The 23,845-nt window shown below is 37.8% G+C and overlaps 1 protein-coding gene across 1 annotated transcript in view; it reads right to left on the bottom strand.

The window, feature by feature from the left end:
* The window catches only part of CFAP47 (cilia and flagella associated protein 47), a gene marked incomplete at its 5' end in the record, with an annotated part of 422,483 nt that overhangs the window by 133,011 nt on the left and 265,627 nt on the right, over nucleotides 1-23,845 (bottom strand). Inside the window, 3 exons of the mRNA XM_080795480.1 lie at nucleotides 3,816-3,923; nucleotides 4,532-4,707; nucleotides 18,437-18,534. Of these exons, the coding sequence (XP_080651606.1) occupies nucleotides 3,816-3,923; nucleotides 4,532-4,707; nucleotides 18,437-18,534 (382 nt within the window). The remainder of the gene's footprint in view (nucleotides 1-3,815; nucleotides 3,924-4,531; nucleotides 4,708-18,436; nucleotides 18,535-23,845) is intronic.

The raw sequence follows: 23,845 nt of genomic DNA, 5'->3' as shown, positions 1-23,845 counted from the left end.
TAAGAACAGAACGTTATAATTTTTAAAAACCCAGAAATATGTAAAAGAAACATCCAAACAACAGCAACAAAAGTGGTACGGGATGTTGATGGCTGACACAAAAATTCAACAGAAAGAATAGAAGATAAATTCAGGTAAATGTAACTGAATGCAAAAGCACAGATGCTGGTTAAAAAAAAGACCAAAAAATAAGAAAATTAAAATAGCCCCCAAGCTCTAAAACTAAAACAAAGGTGTTGTAAGAAGAGAGAAAATAGATGGCATAATTTGAGACTTCCAGAACTGAAAGTCATGTATTTCCATATTGAAAGAGACCCCCAACTACCTAGAAAAGTGTATGAAAATAAAGCCACACTGATTTATTAAACATTTTAAAGACATTGGATACAATTAACAGCCATGCAAACTTCCAAAGAGGATAAGGATCCAGAATAAGGCTGGCTAAAAAAGTAGTTACTCTCAAACATCTATTATTATTTTGCAACTTTTAATTATATACAGTATAACTTAGATAAAAAGAAATTATGCTTTAGAACAACATGACCAAAAGTAACAAGAATTCAAAAAGAATGAGAAAAGGTGAGCACCTTTCAGTGGAATAAAGAAAAAAACCATGATTGTAAAACTGGTTGTGCTAAATATTTTCACATTAAGTGTATTACATTTACTAATACTTTATGTACGTATATAGTTTTCATACATTCATTTATTTTTAAAACAAGAAAAAATAGAAAACTAGAAATAAGTTTGTTAGTAAGTGAAAGCAGACACTGCCGGCACCCCAACCAGTTCCCCTGAAAGATTTTTACCAGTACTCTTCCCTCAGATCCCAACTTCTACATACTGGTTGTTTATCTTCATCTGAGACCAGATTGTTGCCGGTGGGTCCTGCTGTCTCCTCAACTCTATAGGCAGTAGAAGTGCTTGGGAGTTTTTACCTCTTCCCAAGAAAGCTTAGAGTGACTAGTATGGGAATTCAAAAGCCAAGCATCATTGCATTAAGACAGGACCAACTCTGAGATGTAATTTATGCTACAGAGCTCTCTGCAGGATCAGATAGTCTGGGGCTACACCTGCCATCACACCCTTGCTTAGCTTCTTCCCCTTTCTTACCCTGCTCCCCCTATTCTCTCACTGATTGTTCTTACTGGGACCACTTCCTTAATAAAGGACTTGCTACCGATTTCTTCAGCTACAGATCTGGCACTGGGAGAATGCAACACTCTGCTGGAGTGCTAAGGGAGATAAATTAACAAAGAGGTACTGATTTGCCCATTAGTGCACATGCTCTTTAAAAGCATGAATTGTGTATTGTCCTTTGGACAAAAAAAAAAATCTGAGACCTAAAGTTTCATCTATCAGTGGTGACTGAAATGCAGGAAAGACAACTTGGAATGGTAACAAAAACAATACTGGAGGATCTACTGTGCCATTAAAATCAGCCCAACAAGGGCGCCTGGGTGGCTCAGTGGGTTAAAGCCTCTGCCTTCAGCTCAGGTCATGAGCCCAGGGTCCTGGGATCGAGCCCCACATCTGGCTTTCTGCTCAGCGGGGGGCCTGCTTCCTCCTCTCTCTCTGCCTGCCTCTCTGTGATCTCCATCTGTCAAATAAGTAAATAAAATCTTAAAAAGAAAAAAAAAAATCAGCCCAACACTGTAAGTTATATTTAATTAAAAGCCCTTTATGTTATTTCTCATGGATACTGTTTCTTTTACATATGCTACTTCCAGGGTATTTTAGGCTTGCCTTCAGGCCTAACATGCTGTATTTTGTTTGAAGCAAGATTGCACCAAACCCTCTTGCAGATTCGTGTATTTCCTAATCATCCTTTGTTAAGTATTGTTAATACAATCATGTATGATACTATAATATGAAGCAGGAAAGAGGCCAAAGGACATTTCTGCTAGAGAATGTAGAGATTTTGGCATGTTTTTATATTCACAAATGTCATTTATTTGTTTAGAGACTATTATCTTTTAAAGGTTTGTAGGGCAAATCTTTGGATTTCCATTGGATTTTCTATGTAGATCCACTAGTTTGAATCTGGAAAATTATATACAAGAACATTCTCCTTGGTCTCTTTTCTACATTTAGTGACCTAGGGCAAATCACTTAGCATCTGTAAACCTCACTTACCCCATTTGAAACCAAGGCAAATCCCCCTAATAGGCATAATAGTCTTAAAAAATATTCATGTAGTTTCTATCTGTGAGCAACATAGTAACTTTTAGGTCTTAAACTTCCTTTCAAGATGATATGGCTCAAAAAATCCTCATCCTGAATGAAAAAAATTGTGACCCTGAGATGATAATAATTGTATTTTACACATACTAGAAACCAAAATGATTCCAAGAATATTTGATTTGATAAGGATCTTTACTATTAAGCTATGAGGGATTACCTCATCTTTATATGGAATTATTGCATAGTAATTTATGGAAGCATGTTTTCAATTGTATCTGACATAATCAAACCTGCTCCCTAAAATATGACGTAAATAAATGTCACCTTGAGCTTTGCAGAAGTCTGACCTGAGACCCATAAACTATTTAGAATTCATTAATACCATAATTCTATTTGTTTCATATTGGATTTCCATTCCTCAATAAAATGTAATCTTTATAGAATAATTAAAAATAAATAAAAATAAAAGTAGGGGGGTGCCTGGGTGGCTGAGTGAGTTAAGCCTCTGCCTTCGGCTCAGGTCATGATCTCAGGGTCCTGGGATGGAGCCCCACGTGAGGCTCTCTGCTCAGTGGGGATCCTGCTTCCCCCTCTCTCTCTCTGCCTGTCTCTCTGCCCACTTGTGATTTTTGCCTGTCCAATAAATAAATAAAATCTTTAAAAAAATAAGAATTTAAAAAATAAAAATAAAAATAAAAAATAAAAAAATTTAAAAAGTGGGGAGGCCCCTGCATGGCTCAGCTGGTTAAGCATCTGGCTCTTAGTTTCAGCTCAGGTTGTGATCTCAGGGTCTTGACACTGAGCCCCATGTCAGACTTTGTACTCAGTAAGGAGTCTTCTTCCCTCCCTCTCCCTCTGCTGCTCCCCCTGGTCGTGCTCTCTCTCACTCCCTCTCTCTCAAATAAATACCTCTTAAAAAATAATAAAAGTAGGAATTGTGATTCGGCTACCCAACGTACCAGCATCAAACCTGGTACCAGACATGTAATAAGAGCTCAACCGTGTTAGTGGTCATATGTCAAGGGCACATGCTATTAGCCAAGTGACCCAGTATTCTCCACTGCCCATTGCTGACCCTCTGCTTTGCCTTGACCAAACTTTAATCAGCCTTCTATGTTTCCCATGGGGCCATGAGCTCTGCTTGTCCCCAAGCCTGAGCAAGCACAAATAAAGTGAAATATGCCTCCTTCCTTGGCTTCCCCTGGGAGTCAGTTTATCACAGGGCGATTCTTTTCCTATCAATTGCCACCAGTCATTCTCCTTTCCTTGCCAGATTTCCCCCCAGAGAGTTTGCTAATCTATTCTTGTCCCACCTTTACCTTTTCCTGTTTGATTCTGAGATGCTTTCAGATTTCTGAGATGTGCATCTCCAACTATTTCAGTAGTCCCTTTCTCTCCCTTGCAATAATGATTCTGAACAAAAGCCTCTCCTTACTAAGTCCCAATTTGTTTTTCTTTCACATAAATTTTCCATGGGGTAGTTTAAATATAAAACCTTCCCTGGAAAAGAAAATCAACTACTAAAAATGTATTTATGTCTTACCAAAAAGATTAAGTGGATTACAACAATATTCTTTTAGATAAAGTTTTCTCCTTCCACGAAACAATTTTATCTATGAAATAGAACTTACTTCCCAAGGTCACATTGTATTTCTGGTATTGTGATTGGTTTCGGCAATTCAGTAGTTAATCTCAGTAAATACCAGAACTCGAGAGCCACATCTGGCTGAAAAACAATGCTGGTAGAGAAAAATATACAAAATCTTGTCAGTGGTTTTAGTTTGCATAATAAAATTGGCAGAAAAAATCCTAAATAGGTGGTTTCAAATACAATATTTGACAACTGCTTTGTGACACCTTCTACTGTTGTTGCAGATCTATTTTTAAATGTCTCATTTTCATGAGAAGATCAATTCATTATTCAGAAAAAGTGTCATCATTAATATCTGTTTAATAAATGCCTGTTGAATGAATGAAAAATATTTAAACATTAATGAAGTCAAATGTCTTGCAGGAGCAATAACAAGAGAAGTCTTTAATTTAATTAAATCCAATTTGGTTCGTTGATTTAAACACCTGTATATTTTCGTGTGAAGGCTATCAAGTGATACGCAACTCTGGAGACCTTTCTGTATTATGAGCATGTGCTCCCTTCTGGGGAAACAGAAACAGAACCTGTGACTGTCTAAAAGTATTAACTGGAAACAATAAATAAATAAAATTATAACTGGGCTGGTATGTCAGCTCTGTCATCTTTTATTTGAGTAGACTTGAATAAGTCACTTAAAATCCTTTTGAAGGCTTTATTTCAAAGGATCAACAATAAAATGCCACACTCAAACCATACCTTTCATCTCTATAGCCTGTAGTCGCTGGAGAATACTGTACGACATAGTTCATACACTCTAGCGGATGCAGAGTGAGTTGCTTGAGTCCATTAAGGGCAGCACTGGATAACTGCACATCTATGTGAATGATTCTCTCTTTTGGATTAGAGAGAGGTATTTCCATGCAAATGCTCTCCTAGAATTACAGAACAAATATATAATAATCAGCTTTTAGTGTCCGTGTAGAGTGAGTCGTTGTTCTATAAAAGCAAAGCAAAGAAAACTTTTATATAACATAAGGCCATTTATTTTATTTCTCTCCTTGATCCACTACTAAATATATCTCACTTACTTTTAATCTCTTATATGTTTTTCTTGACTAGTCTCGGTAAATGGTATTTTTTTCAACAACAAATACTCTAAGACATCCATCTAGCTAAATGCTATGGAAAGTATAAAATTACATTTAAAATATAGTTTTCGGGCGCCTGGGTGGCTCAGTGGGTTAAAGCCTCTGCCTTCGGCTCAGGTCATGATCTCAGGGTCCTGGGATCAAGCCCTGCCATCGGGCTCTCTGCTCAGCAGGGAGCCTGCTTCCTTCTCTCTCTCTGCCTGCTTCTCTGTGATCTCCGTCTGTCAAATAAATAAATACAATCTTTAAAAATAAAATAAAATAAAATGTAGTTTTCTTAGATACCATTATGACCATGAGGTCCATTTGTCAATGTTTTCTCTAGCTGTGGTACTCAAACTTTAGCATGCATAAGAATCATCTGCAGAGATTGCTAAAACATAGATTACTGGCCCCCATTGCCCCCAAAGACTCTGATTTAGTCGCTCTGGGATGTGGGCCTGATAATATATATTTCTAAAAAGTTCCGCTGATACAGAGGACACACTTTAAGTATCTCTCTACATCAGCATCAAGTGCTAAGGAAAATCTGAAGAAGACAAATTATGCTGATAATACAATTACCTTCTTGTTTAGATTCTTTCCTTCCATTCTGGTTTCTCCTGTCCTGTCCCTCTAGCTACACCCACTTAGCCCTGGAAGGTACTGTTCAGGTTCCAAGACATTTCTTGATCCCCATTCTGACCATTCTGGCTAATGACTTATATTTCATCCCATTACAGCCACAATCTCCACTATACTATAGTAATAGTAAAAAGCCATTAATTGAAACAAAAATGTTAAAGGTGATTAATAGACAGGACATATCTCAATTCTGAACAAGGATGAGTTGTCTATAATGTCTTAACCTAATGAAATGGAAAATGCCACACATTTCAATCATAACTCAAAGCTTGGCAATGGGCGTACTTTAGGACTTGGAATTATTTTGAAACTTATCACATTACAGAATGACAAAAACAACTTTGATACTAAGCTGGTAGGGACAGGTGGTGACGGGGAGAGAGTTAGTCACAAAACATATCTTCAAGATAGACTTTACAGCTTCACCCAAAGAATGAACATTTGCTTGATTACCAATATATAAATAAATGAGTAGATAAATGTTACGTTTTAGGGGAATGGAAACAGCATTGAGTGTGGTGAACAACATCTGGTAAGGAGAGATGAAAAACAAGAATATATACAAATTTACAATTAAATCGGGATATCATTTATTACAAATCAGATTTAATTATAAATGCATGGGAAAATGGCTATCTACAATAGTTTCAAGAGATATTAGGATCATGGATTCTTAAAATATATGGGCATTTATATTGCTGTAGTAAAGTAACTAAGCTCATGATTATAAAGAAGGAAAATTAAAGATATAAAATGCAAAAAAAACCAATAATGACATTATGTCATTGAGTTTATCATTTTCTAGGCAGTCTGAAGTATTTCATGAGACTGTTACAGAATTCAGCCTCCTAAGGAAGTTTCTAAGGGTCACACAAATCAACGACTAGACCATATGCCAGGATAACAAATACCAACAACTATATATTGGCCTAGAAACTTTGCCCAGCTCTTTAGGCAGAAAACTGAAATGAGACAGCTTTGGACTAGACATTTGTCCTGGTCTATTACTCAGATATTTCTCAGACAAGGTCAGTGTCAGTTTAAAACAATGTTTTAGCTTATTCTTCACAGAAGTAAAAATACTAGGATCTAAACCAGTGATTTTCAAAATGTTCTCATCACAACCTAGAGTAATTCATTTTACATCACAACGTGGCCCACATATACATACCACTGAAAAAAAAGATTCACAAAATGATCCCTGCTCTTCCCACATGTGACATTCTCTGATGCTTTCTATTCTCTTGTATTCTATTATAATCCGCCCCCCCAACCAAAATGCTTGTTTTGACACACTCACATTTTTTTGAGACCGTACATTGAAAAACTCTGGTCTAAAGAGGAATGAAGTACTGGAATATCAGATGGCTTTATGTCTCATCATATTTAGACTTTGAACACAAAGTAGAATAAAACCACTTTCAATCTACTGCAATGGCTGTGAACTACAAGCCATGAAACAGAAGCACGCCCTAGTGATACAAACGTGTTAGGACATTCTAACCTTGGACAAATCATCAGAGATGCAAATGGGGATGGCAGCTCTGGGGCACTTGGTGTAAGAGGCTCTCTTTGACACATCCATGGCAAATATCACTACTTGATCACTTCACTCTTATCCAGTAGGTCTGGACACCTCCTCAAAATCGAGCAGCCTTCCAGAGAGCAATCGTTAATTGCTTCGAACCGCCTGCACTACCGCAGTACGGCAGTCTCTAGGGAAAGCCTGCAGTGGCATTCTCTGGGGCCTCAAAACCAGCAAGAGACTCAATAGAAACGAATGTTTCATTATAGTAAAAAGCTTTAAGTATCCAATTAATTAATAGTGCTGTATTTCTAGTCTGGTAAAATACGTGTCAAATTTAACTACAGCATTATAAAAAATAATTTCTAACATTCATTATAACTTGAATATTTTCTTTTCAAGTTTAAATCGATAAAAACCCCTAAATTACACCTTTAAAATATAGTATTGTATGAATAATCTCTTTTAAATATACATCTGCCAAAATACTGTCAAAATTAATTTAGACAAGATTAATTTTCTAACTGTATTTCTTAAGGCCATAAAAATTAGATATTTCTTTAAATATTTCATGTGCTCAATAAGTTAAAGAGATTTTTGTCATTCATCATTTGATGAGATGATCCAAGTTTGTAGGTTTATTCTTGAAATACCTCCTTTGTGCTAGCTACATAATCCAAAAATACATAACTATTTTCAATCTCAGAAAAAGAATGTATAAAGAAGTCATTTGCAAAAATGGTTAATAGTCTTATTGTGTAAGGCATCCTGCCACCCCCATTCCATTTTATGACAAATAACTCTTACTCAATAAGAAATATAAAGACAGCTGAATTTCTGTGATTACGCTCTCTATATAAAAGGTATGAAATATTTGGCTAGTGTATGTCTTGCCAATGGCATATTCTCCCGCTTTGATGAGTGGTTTTACAAGTTTTTTTAGAATTAAATATATATCAATTTGGACTGATTTTGTTTTTGGAAATTCAAGTGAAATAGTGACTATTTTTTTGTTGTCTTTTGTCTTTACATGGTCTCTTTTGGGTGCAATGATAGACAGCATTCCTTTATAAGGTGTTCAGTATTTTTCTCTGGATTGTACTTAAGCAATATTTTAGCTAACATAATAACTGCTTAAAGAAATTGCTTTCATTTTTCATCATCCTTTTGTAAAAGGAATAAATTATGTATATTTAATCCTGTGGCATATAAGTAAAGATTTTAGAGCATGGAGACCTTCATAAGATGTTGAAATTTAGAACACTGAAAAAATTCACTCAGCTGAAATTAGAATAGGTTTTAAATAGGTACAAACAGATGTATTGAATTTTGCAAATTATAAACGTTTTCAGAGGAACTTTGATTACTTATACTCATTTTCATTTATAAAATTTATTTATTTATTTATTTATTTATTTGAAAGGGAGAGAGAGGAGGAGAGGGGGTAGATGGGGAGGGGCAGAGAGAGAATCTTAAGCAGGCTCCACTCCCAGTGCAGATCCTGATTTGGGGCTCGATCTCATGACCCTGAGATCATGGTCTGAGCTGAAATCAAGGGTCAGATGCTTAAATGACTGAGCCTCCCAGGACCCCCTGCCCACCATATTCACTTTAAAACAAATATAAAATATTTTCAGGGACACCTGGGTGGCTCAATCAGTTAAGCATCTGACTTCACTCAGTCAAGATATTGGGGTCCTGGGATCAGGCCCCTCATGGGGCTCCATGCTCAGCAGAGAGTCTGCTTGTCCCTCTCCCTCTGCCCCTCCCCGCCTTTGTGCTCTTCCTTTCTTTCTCTCTCTCTCTCATGAATAAATAAATAAATAAATAAATCTTTAAAGATATTTTTAGCATCTAAATATAATTTATTTATATGTTTATTATTTTCTTAAAATAGAAAAAACATTTTGAGAGATTTTAAAACAGGTCAGGTCATTCTCCTCTTTACACTCTCAAGTGGCTTCTAGTTGCATGTGGAGTAAAATCTCGTCTTACCCTCAGAGGCCCTGCAAGATGTGGCCCTGCCGGCACCTCTGACTGGAAGAACCACCCCCCCCCCCCGCCAGTCCCCAACCCACTGCCATTTCTGTCCAAGCTCCAGCCTCACAGGCATCATTTCTGTTTCTGGAATGTCTGGGCTCCTACCTACTACCTCCTGTCTCACCAAGCTCATTTTGTTCCGGTGGCTGGGATATTTGTCAGTTGCTCTACCTGGGTGCATTTCCCCAGTCTTCACGCCACAGTTGACAAAACTCTGGACTATTTTTGTTGGTACAATTATCACTAAATTTAGCTTAGGTATTTATTGTCATGGTAACAGAAAAACCGAATAGACTAAACTCGGTAGAGAACTGAAAACGGTTTCTCTTCCACTGCTGATCTCCAAACCTGGCAGGATCTCCCTTTCTCCACCTTGTTGTTTTCTCAGAATAGTTCCTAATGCCAGAGCAGTCTGGTTGTCAGATCTTTAGAGAGGTATAAAATCAATCAACACTTTCATTTCATGTCCAATGAATGTTTTCCCTGATCTTTCCTCCTGGTACTCCCTCCCCACCCCCAAGATACGTAGTAATTTTTCAGACTGCTTGTCAGGAAGCAGGTAGATGTGACCTGCTCTTTTCAATCCCCTACTCTAACTTCCTCTCCTGTGATCACTATGTTAATATGGCATCTTCAAGGCTACAGGATGAAGATGGGATGAGAGGTAAAAAAAAACAAAGGCCACTTACTCAACGGATACTGATTGATCTTTTCTAGTTGACTTTCTAGGTCCTTCTCTTTTCCTCTTTCTAGCACTACCCCATACAGACTTTTTTTCCTGGGTTCTTCTCACCCTGGCAGAATGCATGTTGAACAGACCCTTTTAAATTAGCCCACCTGGCACGGAGTAGAATCCACTTTGATCTACAAGATCTTGTCATGTGCCAGTGAACGTGCTGCTGCTGTCTCTCTAAGCACTTCCCCTCCATCCACGGTACAGTCTTTTAGCAAGAACTTGCCAAAATCCAATGAGCATTAAACTGTCAGTTTCCACTCTTTAAAGAAGGCACACCTCATTTTTGTGTTCTGGCCAACACACACAGAGGCTGGGCATGGGTGATAGGCTAAAGATATCTCATCTTTCTTCACGTGGCAAAAATATTATCCCTCCAGCAAAATTCTGTGCTCCCCTTCATAATATGAGGAGACCACTGGGCAGGAGCTGCCCAACCAGAGGTAACATTTCCCAAACTCTCCTGCACCCAGGCATAGCCATATTACCAGTTCTCTCTAATAGCATACGGGTGGAAGTGATGTGTACTGCCTCTGCGATGACATGATTGAGAAACCAGTGGAAATTCTTTTCTGTTTCCTCTTTCTTTCTCCATGTGTGTGTGTATATATATATATATATATATATATATATATATATATATATATATATACAGGAACTGCTTAGTTCCTAAAGGTTGATGGAACCACAATATGGGAGGATGCTGGAACACAACATGGCAGATATCAGCCACCAACTGGGAACAAGTGCACCAGAGTGTTACAATTATTAAGAACTTTTATTGTGTTAGGCCACTGAAATCGTGGAGTTGATCATGTCAGCTAAAACACCATAACTAAAACATTTAGTGAGTCCTTTATAAAGGACTTTATGAAGCACCTTTCATAACATGGAGTGAAAATTATCAATGGTTCCCAGGTTTGTCTTTAGTTGAAAATATAAGACAACAGAAAAACTTCCCATGAAATATCTTATTTCAATGTTATTTTTGTTTTCTGTCTTACTCCACTATAATGTTAGCTCCATGTGAATAGGGGCCTTGTTTGTAATATTCATCACTGTTCCTCAGCATCTAGAATAGTGAGAAGGATACCAGAGGCATTAAATACTCGTTAAAGAATAAATGTGCAATTTGTAAGACACGTTAGTGTTTGTATATAAACCTAATGGTTAATATGTCTAATAGTCTGGATACTTTGAACTAAATAATACAGCACCACTGATAAGATCTTACTCAGAAAGAGTTTAAAAGTATCAAGTTAACCTAGGCTACCTCCTTTTATGAAAGTTATTGGTAAGGACAACTCTGAGAAAGACAGTGGGTTGAATTTACCATTTGGTTGCCAGTTCACACCTTCTCTGAATAGGGAAAATTTAACTCACCAAGTGTTTGCACTGAAAACCTCATCACTTCCTACTCTAACTGGGTCAGAGTAAATCAAGATTGTTTTTTGCCCATAAAAGCCTAATGGAGTCAATGACAATTCAACATGCACTAGCAGGATATATTTCCCACCATATCTTCTCCCAGAAGATAATCATGAGTTCACTTCATTTTATTTTATTATTTTTTTATTCAAAGATTTTACTTATTTATTTGAGAGAGAGAGAGAGATAGGGAGAGCGAGCACAAGCAAGGGGAGAGAGGGAGAAGCAGGCTCCCTGCTGAGCACGGAGCCCGACATGGGGCTCAATTCCAGGACCCTGGAATCATGACCTGAGCCAAAGGCAGACGCTCAATCGACTGAGCCACCCAGGCATCCCCATGAGTTTCTTTTAAAGGGATTATTTCTGGGGTGCCTGGCTGGTTCAGTCAGTAAAGCATGTAACTCTTGATCTCAGGGTCATGAGTTCAAACCCCATGTTGGGCACAGAGCCTACTTAATTAAAAAAAAATTAAAGGGGCTATTTCTGAGGTCCAAAACATACAATATTAAGTGAGGCATATTATCGAGGAAATTTTCAATTTTAATTTTATTCCATTTAAAAACATCACCAAGTCAGTAAACAAACTGTACCAGGGTATTTTAAAATGTACCATGTAATTCAAAAGAAGTGATAACTACAGTCTGTCTCAGGGATTTTCCTAAATTGAAAAGTTAGTGCCAACAGTTCAGAACTCAGAGGAAACAGGCAGACAGCTGAAAACTAGAAACGCCCTTGGCATTCCTCTGCTACTGCCACCCGCATGGCCCCTATACCTAAGGAAGACATGCTTCACACCTCCCTACCCAGCCTGAGACATACAGAATGCAGACATGCAATCAAGGTGGGCTGCCAGTGCTGGACCGGCGGGTGATGTGGGAGCGAGCATGTACTCAACAGGCACTGAGGACCTGTGAAAAAGTCAGAAACTCCTGAAGAGTGTATAGGTTTGTTCGTGTGTATTCAGACACTAACCATAACCTCAGGGGCAGGGGTGGGGGTGCAGCAGCTATTAGAAGCTCTGACAAGTAGAAATATATCCGGTTGCAGGGACTGATTCCTAGGAATTAGCCTCCTGCTTAACTGTTTAAGATAGGGTCTCTCTCCCTCTGCTCTCTGAATACACACATATGTATGTATATATGTAGAACACAAAATGGAGTCTCTCATGTCAAGCAGGGGCCTATGTCAAGCAACGACGCAAGTAGTTAAAGGTACTACAGCTACAAGATATCACCAGGACCAGCATCAGCTGATGCCCCAGCACTGGTAACAAGGAGAACCAGAGCAGGTCTGTAGCGGCCCAAGACCGATTCAACCCCTTTAAAAAGGGGAGGACTTAGGCAGCAAACTCTCAGACCCTTCAGACATGACTTCTCTATGTCTGACCACTTAAAAAAGGCAACTGCGGCTGAAACTCTGCCCGACGGATCTCCGAAAACTGAGATCCTTCACTGCTTGGATATAATAAAAGATAAGAGTCCAAACTTGACTCGGACAGGACCCAGGCCTCACCTCCAACTGTGCGCCCACAGACTGACTTCAGGTTTGGTTTGTTAACTTCCTACACCCTTCTGTTATCTCGTTTGTTGTGTGGCTTGTCTTATGTTCTGTTCTGTGTGCCATGTAAGAAGCCAGGTTGGATCACATGGTGAACTGCCATTGAGTTCGGAATCCTGAACCTGCTTTATCATTGTGATTTAACTCTGCTTCGTGACTGAATAAGGCTGACATTGTGGAAGGACAAAAGTCATGTGTGTGCCTTCATAGTGTGCTCATGACTATATATATGTGTATTTACATACATGTACATGTACACATATAGTCTATACTTTATTTTCTCAAGATAAATTCAAAGCAGAAAATTAATTTTTTACATCAAGACCTCACGAGGAAGAAAAATTTCAGTATCATGTACAACAGCCATGATATATGATCTTTCAACCCCCCAAAAAATATAGAATATAAAAATACAAAAAAAATGAAGAAGAAGAAAATAATAGTGTTTTTAACTATGCTCCTGAAGGGGAGAAAATTTCACCATCCCAAGATATGTCTCTTTGTCATACCGATTATTTTAAACTGGTTATTTTTAGGAAACAACAAACACAAGCACTAAGCTCCTTGGAAAAAATAAGTAGGAGTTACCCTTTTATAATAGACATTTACATTCATAAGGGAAATCTGCTTTTGTAATAGCATCTCCCTCACTGGGGGCTGGGGGGTTGGGGTAATGACTCTAAATCCCTAGAGACTCTTATTAATAGAAAAGGCAAAGCATAAATCTGCACAGCAACATTACCCTTGTTTACAATGCTTTTCCTGGTCACCTCTAATAAAACTGACTCCCCACCCCCAACATTTTGCTTTGTCTTTAGCTGAAGATAGTATTTAGTATTCAGGGTGAAGGCTTCTGTCATTTTGAGGAGTTATTCAGTTTCCCGGGTCTCTCCCATGTATACAGGAAGGAGATATACATGTTATTAAACTTCTGTTTGATTTTCTCCTATTAATTTGTCTCATGTCAATTTAATTCTTAGACCAGCCAAAAAAGCCTTCAAAGGTATAAGAAATGTTTTCCTCCCCAACATTCTTCTCTCACTAACTTGCAGAGAGACTTCTGGGTCTCACCATTAATAATACAGTGAATTTCATTGAAGATTGATTATAAAATGAAAAAAACTAGTCATTCAATTGTCACTGACAACAGAACAAATATTATGGAGGCTATGACTGATCTAAAGCTTAAAGCATAGGTTTTGTCCACACACTTAAGTTTTGTTTTCAGAACACATTTATAACTCATTACTGTACATTGAAATTATTGTCAGTAGGAAGATAATGGATCGCTCTCATTATTCTCACACAGCCAAACTATAAGACATACAAGAGATTTCTAAGGTCAAACAAAATGAAAGAGCATATATCACATGTTAAAAATTCCAAGAGAATACTAAATAATTTACACCAAGAGATAATGGACTGCTAACAACCACTTATTGTTTACTGTGAATATAACCTGATTTTTGGAACTTACTCTTAAGAAGTAACCAAATTTATGTGCCTTTAGGGTATAAACATTTCTTACATGAACGCTATTTTAGAGAGATTATGACCATCTTTAAGGAAGATGTGAAAACTGGGTTGAATGTAACAAAAGCTGAGATACAGATGGAAAATCAGAGATGGCTTAGTATCTTAAAAGCTCCATTGCTACATCTGATGATCTAAGGTTTAAATAAAATACATCTCAAAAGTTTGGCAAAATAGCGAATGCAGTAAAAACTATTAGCTAACAGTATATAGGTAAGGACAACAGTTTCAGCATACTTTTGAAAGTATTTGGAAAACTTCTTCAAGAAGTGCACAAAGATTTATGTGATGGGATTATCTAAAAGAATCCATACGATTGAACCATCATGTCTGGGAGTTAAAGAGTGCATTTATTTTTACCTTAGGCAATTACTACTAGAAAGGTGGGAAAACAATAACTTGGGGACAACATCACTGTCATTTAGCAGCCTAACTGGATTGAGGTAGTCAAAAAAGACTCCCTTCTGCCATCAACTTCAGCTGAAAGTGATTGCTTAGTACAATACACCTACCTGTAATGACAAACAGCAATTTAGCAATTCATGGGGCTAAGTTCTACTCCCGTACTGCTTAACGGAATGGAGGCTCAGGAATTGCATTTTTATCTATGTAGACCTTGGATATAAATTACTAAATATCTTTATAAAATAACTATGTTAACTATACCTAATGAAAAATAACAGCAATGGTGAAATTGGTAATAATCAGAAAAACATATGTAAACAAGATGAGTTATAGGTATCATACTGTGGTACCAAAACCAGGAAAGGTTTAAAGTAAAAACTGACAGGAAATCAACACAAACTGAATGAGAATTACATGTGTTAAAAACAAAAACAAAAACAAAAACGCAGAGCCTTGCTGACATAGTTGGAAGAGCACATGACTCTTGATCTCAGGGTTGTGGGTTTGAGCCCCATGTTGGGTGTGGAGATTACCAAAAAAATAACAAACTTAAAAAAACAAACCAAACCAAACCAAATTAAAAGTAACCACAGGCCCCAAATGGCATCACTTAGGCCATCCTAAGTAGATGCCATCCCCAAAGTAGAGGCATAACACATATTCTAATTGCAGTTTCAACTCCCCCAGGAATGTAGCCTTAACTGGTCAGTCAGGAATTTTCTGATGGGCGCCAATGAATCTGTATATACCTTCTCCATCCCTCAAAGGAAAATGAACTAATCTGTATGCTAAGACCCCTTGCTCTTTACCATGACTAAAAGTTACCTTGTCTGGAACAATCCTTTTTTTTTTTTTTTTTTTTTGCTAATAAATTTCTTGCCCTACCCTTCATCTATAAAAACCTTTCATTTTGTACAACTCCATGGTGCTCCCCTCTACTGGCTAGATGGGATGCTGATTTAATAAAGCCAATTAGATCTTCTAATATACTTGGCTGTACGTTTTTTTTTTTTTTTAAAGACTGTATTTGTTTCAGAGAGAGAAACAGAATGAGAGGGAGGAGCAGAAGATGGAGAAAGAGAATCTCAAGCAGACTCCACGCTGGGAGAGGAGCCCAATGTGAGGCTCTGTCTCAGGACCCTGAGATCATGACCTGAGCCGAAACCAAGAGTTGGATGCAATTAACCAACTGCACCACCCAGGCGCCCCACTTGGTCGTATTTTTATTTAACACACAATAATAATGAAATTTATTACATAGGGAGGGGCAAGTCTTTTATGGAAAATAGACAAGGGCCGTTATTTGAAAATACATTATTTATGAAATATTTATATATATTTATTATGAAAATAATGTGTTCCTGAAAGTATATATGCAAATATTAATTTTAAAAATGAAAACATATTTGAAGCACATTAAAAGAAACAGATGGTGTTTTCTTTTTGCTCAGTCTTCTTACTTATCCACATAAAGTACCCTGATGGTATATTTTTCTCAGTCAGTATAACAATCTTTAATATTCAAAGTTGAGAGTTAAAAAATCTTAATTTCTATCAGTTTTGTTTGAAGGGTTAACAACTCTTCCCAAAAGGGGGGCACATTATATACCATTTCATGAGAAGATGCGAAACGTTGTTTGTCTACTAGTATTTTACAATTAAATCTTTTCTTGTTACTTTGAGTTGCAGGTCTCTACTCATCTCTATACCTATTTTAAACATACAATTAATAAGGGAGCCAATGTCTATCTTTTTTGAGGTGCCACCTCATGGTCCCAATTTCTCCTGGACCCATTTAAAATGTTTTTTTTTTTTTTTCTCCTGTGTCCTGATAAAGAGATTTCTGCTAATCCAGTGATCATTTTCCACAGCAAGTGGTTATATAAAGTTATATCATTTTAAAATAACCTATAAGAAAGATTTTATTCTGTAGTAATAACAGGATCACAGAAATGAGACATTTTCATTGAGTGAAATGACCCTACCATCATCATATTAAATCATTTTCCACTTAGAAGAGAATGCTTTTGCAAGCTACCATTGAGTGCATCTCAATAGTTTAACCACCCATTTTCTATGTCTCAGTGGAGATTTACCCAGAAATCAAGTGGGCAAGTAATTGATTTACAGATTTAAACTATTTTAGTCTTTTTAAAATTTTTTATTTGTTGGAGCATAAGTTCAAGGTTCTAAATAATCAATTTTATGAAAAATCTATCTGCATGTTTAAAAATGAAAGTAATCTTTACCATCAATTTAAATATCTGAATACTAACAATAAGAAAATTAAATCAAATTAAAACATGGTTAAGAGCAATTAATACCGTCTTCATGTTTCATTTAAACCAAAATTCAATTTGGGGCACCTGGGTGGCTCAGTTGGTTAAGTGTCTGACTTCAGCCCAAGTCATGATCTCGGAGTCCTCAGATCGGGTTCAGCGCTAGGCTCCAAGTTCAACAGGAAATCTGCTTCACCCTCTCCCCCTGCCCCTCTCTCCCCTGCTATGCTCTCCCTGTCTCTCAAATAAGTAAATAAAATCTTAAAAAAAAAACCAAGATTCAATATTTAACTTTAATAATAACAATAATGAACATGGATTTAGTAACACTTTAATAAGTAACATAAAACACTCCTATTCTTAGTCACTATTACTTAAAATGCCAAATCTATCCCTGTTACTCCAAATGTGTTTTAAAGTGAAAGGCCTAATGTAGAAACCAAGAAGAATCAGTACTGAAAGAGTCAAGAGACTGCAGGAACCAAAGACAGGCCTCCTCAAAAATTTGCCACTTTGGCAGGAAGATTATTTTGAGTTAAAAAGCAATCAAAACCCAGCAGATTCAGGAAAAGCTCTTTACTTATCTCCTCAACTGCATAAAAAAGATTTAGACAGAAGCCCTGCTCAGGAAAGAGAGCTATCACTGCAGATAACTATATTACACTACGAACTGGGTGTGGTGGGCAGGGAGGAACCTAGCAAGGCCTGATTGATCAAAGTTCTCTGTATCCTTTTGTTTCCAAGACGCCCAGCAAACACTTGCTTACTAAATATTTATCCTTTTTCATCTTTATGTAAATTGCATTCCTTCCCTTTGAAGTCTCAGACCCCTACCACCCTCTCCTTAATTGAAAATGACATATATACCTCATTTTGCCTGTCTTTGGAATTTCCGTGTCTATGTGCATTCCCGACATACACTGCTAAATTTGATTTTTTTCCTGTTAATCTGTCTCATGTCAATTTGATTCTTAGTCCAGTCTGAAAGACCTTGAGGGGACAGGATATTTCTGATCCCTGACAAAGCATAATCCTGCTTTTACCATACGTGTGAGGGTAAGTACGTATGCTAAGGTTAAGTTTGCTCTTGGTAACGCTTTTTTCTGTTGTTGTTGTTCTTGGTAACTCTTGAAATATGCAAGTAGAATTCTAATCAGTAAAGCTACTATAAGATACCATAGAGCTAAAAGATTTTTTCCACAAGTACTTAAGGTCCATATTACTGGATTTAAAATAAAACTGCTATAATTAAAAAAAATGCTATAATTTGAATAATTTATTCTAATGTGCTCATTTAATATGGATGTTTTTAAGGGATCGCAATTTAAGTGTACAACAAAAGCTCTGTTTGCAAAAAGATAGAGTCTAAAACATTTAATGGGTTCTTACCAGAGCAAGGCATTTCATTTCAACAATGTTTACTGGTGGTCCTGGAGAGCTATGGATCTCGAGATAATACCAGACATGGAAATTGCTAAAACTATTATCTGAAAAACAAAAAAACAAAAAACAAACATCTCTTAATGTAGGTTTTTGAATACCATACTTAACATAAAATTTTGAGAAACCTCAGTACATAGCGTTTTCAAACTCTTTGGTGAACTCATTTGTCATGAGAGGGAAGTGGAGGGTGAAAAACTGATTGCATTATAATTTGTAAGTGCAAAGAGAAGCACCATCCTGCATGGCCATGACCTTGCCCTATAAAAGCTCTCCATCCTTCACCTTCCTCAGGTATTCATTATATTCCCCACTAAAATAAGAATGTTTTACTTCTAAGTTAAGAATTCATATTTCCAAAGAAATAACCAATCATTTCCCCCCCAATTGCCAAAACATTCACATATTATATATAGAACTGATGTGGGAAACAAAGGCAGAAGAAAAGTTACTAAAGTTCCTTTCCACCTAGGGCCCACTGACAAGTCCTTGAAACAGGCAGAGTGACATTCCTCTAGGGACTCCACTGCCTCCACCTTAATACTTTGCTACGAGCAAAAGGTAATGCTAGCCTGACCGTTCCCCCCACCCCCGCCCCCAACCAGGATCCTGTAGTCTACTTTAACATATAAAAATTCTTTTGGAAATTTCCTTTATCTCTAAACTCTCCAAGATATGTGTTGGCAATCATTCCCAAGAAGGGTCTCATGACTAAGGTTTTATTAGACGGTAATAAATGACCTTTTCCCAACAACAGCTAGCTCCTCAAGGTCCTGGAAACTTTGCTTCCAAAATTCCTTAGAGACTTAGGCTATTCCTGACCCCCTCCCAACTTGCAAGTATATAATGGACCACCCCTCACAACCCCAGGGGTGGCAGCTCTTTCTGCCCACGGTCCGGTCCCTGTGCTTTAATAAAACACCATTTTGCACCAAAGACATCTCAACAATTTTTTCTTGGTCATTGGCTCTGGAGTCTACCCCACTGAACCTCACCTATATTCTCAAACTTCATCAGAACTATCTAAGTATTATATTATAGATCACAGTGGTACATTTCCAGCACTCTAAGATTCTAGTCTAAGGACAAAATCAGGAATAGTTGATGAGATTTTTCTTTTCTTGTAAGTGTGAAAAAGGATGCTAGCAATTCAGCCTAAAGGAAGCTGGATTGGGAATGAACTACATGGTGAGAAAGTAATGTTTACATCATGGTTCTAGATATATAGATATATATATATATATATATATTTTTAAAGTAGGCATTTCTGTTGCTAGTGATGTCTAAAGTCATCCTCCCAAATCCTGACACCAGAACCCTGGTCCGCCACAACAGTCCTGTGTAGCAGGGTTTATACTGGCCTCAATCTCAAGTTTGCCATTTGTTTAATGTGATCTGTTCAGCTTCTACTTCTACTTTGATACTCTTATTCTCCAGTGTTGAACTAGTGTATGGTTTAAGATGTCCTCCAATTTCAGTTATTCATATGCATATTCAAATCAGCATCTCCAATTTCATTTATTCATATGCATATTGAAATCAGTATTGGCATGTTTTAAAGATTCCAGGTACTGCTCTGTTTGCCTAACTTACTTAGGTGAATCATTACCCTCTTTGGGCCTCAGTTTCCTCATCTGAAAGAAGGGGCCCATGGGGTGCCTGGGTGGCTCAGTGGGTTAAAGCCTCTGCCTTCAGCTCCGGTCATGATCCCAGGTCCTGGGATTGAGCCCCGCATCAGGCTCTCTGCTCAGCAGGGAGCCTGCTTCCTCCTCCCTCTCTCTCTCTGCCTGCCTCTCTGCCTACTTGTGATCTCTGTCAAATAAATAAATAAAATCTTCAAAAAAAAAAAAAGAAAGAAAGAAAGAAGGGGCCCAGACCAGTGGAATTCTCGCTTCTGAACAAGAGTGTTGTGCATTGCAGTATATTGTGTTGTATGGAACTGTATTGCATGGTGAAGGGGAGTAGAATTTGCCATCCCAAAATATGTCTTTGGTATAAGGACTATTTTGAGCTGATTATTATTTTTTAAATATTTTATTTATTTATTTGACAGAGAGAGATCACAAGGAGGCAGAGAGGCACGTAAAGAGAGGGGGAAGCAGGCTCCCTGCTGAGCAGAGAACCCGCTGGGAGGCTCTATCCCTGGACTCTGAGACCATGACTTGAGCCAAAGGCAGAGGCTTAACACACTAAGCCACCCAGGCACCCCTTAAGCTGATTATTTTTTAAAAAGTGTGGATACAGAAGCTCTGAAAACTCAGTAAAAGTTACCCTTTTACAAGAGACATTTACATTTCTAAAGGAAATCTGCATTTGTAAGGGTGTCTCCCTCTCTGTACTAAGAAGTTGGGAAGACTAAATCTCTAGAAACTCATATCAGTGGAGAAGACAGTGACCTAAATCTGCAAAACAATGTTACCCTTGTTTACTGTGCTTTCCTGTTAACTTTGCATTATTGGTTTTCCATCCCCCAACATCTTTTTTTGTCTTTAACTGGAGACTGTATTTTAAAGTCAGGGCTTGGGCCATTCCAAGGAGTTACTCATTCTTCCTGGGTCTCTCCCATGTATGCAAGAGGTATACTCTTTCTGGGGGGTGGGAGGCGGGGCGGGGAAGGGCAGAGGGAGGGGAGAATGAGGGTCCAAAGTAAGCTCCACAACCTACCAGAGCACCACATGGTGCTCAATCCCAGGACCCTGAGATCATGACCTGAGCTCAAGTCAAGAGTAGAATGTTTAACTGAATGAGCCACCCAAGTATCCCACATGTTAACTGACCTTTTGTTTTTTTCCTGCTAATCTTTTTTCTCCTTTTTTTTTTTTAATTACAGGGGGCTCTCCGTCAAGAATTTAGAAAGGTAGAGGGAAAATTATTCCCCCCTACCAGGAACGTATCTTATTGTACTGCAATGCACTACTTCATACCATATTATATTATATTGTATTGTATGCCACTCTACTCTAATACTTTAGCTATTAAGAAGTACTTATCAAATTAGTGTGTCTTAGAACAATCCAGACATTCAGAACAATTAGCTAATGAGAGGGAGACAGACAAGGCCCATGTGAATTCTTCCAAGTACTTGTGAGAAGTTCTTAAGGGTGATTTTACCTCCGCATTTTGAATTGCCTTCTGTGCTTATTTATTTTATAGACACCAACTAATTACCTTGGAACCATTAATGCACAGAGAATAAGTTACCAGCTTTATGTGGATGTTTGGTTACTGAGGAAACCTCTGTTCACTTTTGTATTGGCTGCTCCTTCAATTCTATGACAGTGCTTTAAATGCTTTTATGATGTTTAAATGTGACATCTCAAAATAAACCAAAGTTGTTAAAATGAAAAATGTTTCCCCTTCTAGGTTGCTCATGTATATTTCACTGGCTTTTCCAATGCTTTAATCCACAGTGAACTCACAGGGAAAATAATTCTGGAGAGAAAGGGCTTCTTGACTATAAATGTAAGGGCCTATTCAGCCAGAGTGGCCCCACCCCAGTTGAACTGCCATTTTGTTGTAAAACTTAAATTGACTCTGCAACCCCCCCCCCCCCCCGGGGGAACTTACTTAAAAACAAGTCCCAGAAACCAGTCCCAGGTAACAAAGTCCAAATACAAGGATGGGTCAGGCCAGGTGGAGGTATTCAATCAGTGGGGGCGCATACTGTCTCCTAGCTACCAAGGAGTATGGGCCCTGCCCTTTGGGCACCTTTTGGTTGCCAATTCTGAACTAGGTGATAGGCTGATTCAAATGTCTACTAGAGTAAATTGTAATTCAGTTGGTCACCTAGCATGACTGTGCAGCTTTCTCTGTGTGTTACAATTTCATTGGCCACCTGTGTGTGGCCAGGCCCAACCACATGGCCTTTGCTCTATAAAAGTTAGTCTGGAAAGCAGGGAGGGGTCGTCTTCTCTGTAAGGGGCGGCCCCAACCGGTCTGTTTGACAGTCGGTCTAATTCTTGATGCTTGACATGAAATAAAGCTTTGCTTGATTTTCGCTTTGTATCAGTCTCGCTCCTTTAATCACGGACCCATTATTGGGATATCCATTTTTGGGGGGACCCAACATAAAGACTGAATGCCCTACAATTCTGGGTTGGCACAAAGAAAAATGAAACAGTCTGCTCATCGATGGAATAGGGACTGTCTTAGTCAAGGTTCTCCAGAGAAGGAGAACCAATAGGATATGTGTATGCATAGACAGAGACAGAGAAAGACAGAGAAACAGAAGCTGAGAGAGATTGGTTTTAAGAAAATGGCTCATGCAATTGACTTGATAGATCCAAAATCTGCAGGTTAGGTCACCAGGCTGTAGACCCAGGAAAGAATTGCAGTGCAAACCCAAAAGTAGTCCATGGGTAGAATTCTTTTTTGTTCTGGGGAGGTTGGTTTTGGTTCTGTTAAAATATTCAACTGATTAGATGAGACCTACCCACACTATGGAGGTCCATCTTCTTTATTCAAAGGCCACAGATTTAAATATAATTCTCATCCAAAATCACCTTCACAGAAACATCCAGAATAATGTTTCACTGTTATCTGGGCACAATAACCTAGCTAGGTTGACACATAAAATTAGCTATCACAGAAACAATAACACTTAATATTTGTGATTGCTGTGACTATCACATAAGGCACCGTTGTGATGTAGCTGATTTAATTCCAACAGTGATAAAAATGTACAGTATGAGTTTATTGGTTAGTATAAGATTAAAGATGATTTATTAGTGAGAACAAAAGTAATAATTATTAAACATTGTTTAACTACAGGCCTTAAACACATTAAAACTTTTTGCTGATTATAAAATCAGTAACATTCACTATAGTGATTTTTAGAAATTCCTGAAAAGCCTAAAGATGAAATTTATTCATTATCTCATGACTAAGAGTAAATACTTATTTTTCTTATATAAAACTCCAGGCTTGATATGTCAATAAATATACTGGGGTATACAAATTATATAAAATTGATATATCCATATGCATGTGTGTGTTTGTGTGTGTAAACACATTTTTATCCTTCAGACAACATTTGCTATTAGAACTTGAGTTTTATCCCTAATCATTAGGAAAATGCAAATCAAAAACCACAATGAGCTATCGCCTCACAACCATTAGGATGGCTACTATCAAAAGAACAGACAACTGCAAGTGCTGGTGGGATATGTAGAAAAGGTAACCCTTGTGCTCTGTTGGTAGCAAATACAAATTGGTGGACCCACTGGAACCACCAACAGAATTAAGTAATTAAGTAATTAAAGGCGAGTCGCCCATAGTTAGACTATTGGGAAAAACACGGGGAAGGAACTTAGAATATGCTTTAAGGTAAGGAAAATGGAGGGGGGCCTGGCTAGCTCA

Source organism: Martes martes (genome assembly GCF_963455335.1).
Source record: "Martes martes genome assembly, chromosome: X".
In the NCBI taxonomy this organism is placed as follows: Eukaryota; Metazoa; Chordata; class Mammalia; order Carnivora; family Mustelidae; genus Martes; species Martes martes.
Note: the sequence above shows the minus strand (reverse complement) of the source record. Positions and strands in the feature narration are given on the sequence as shown.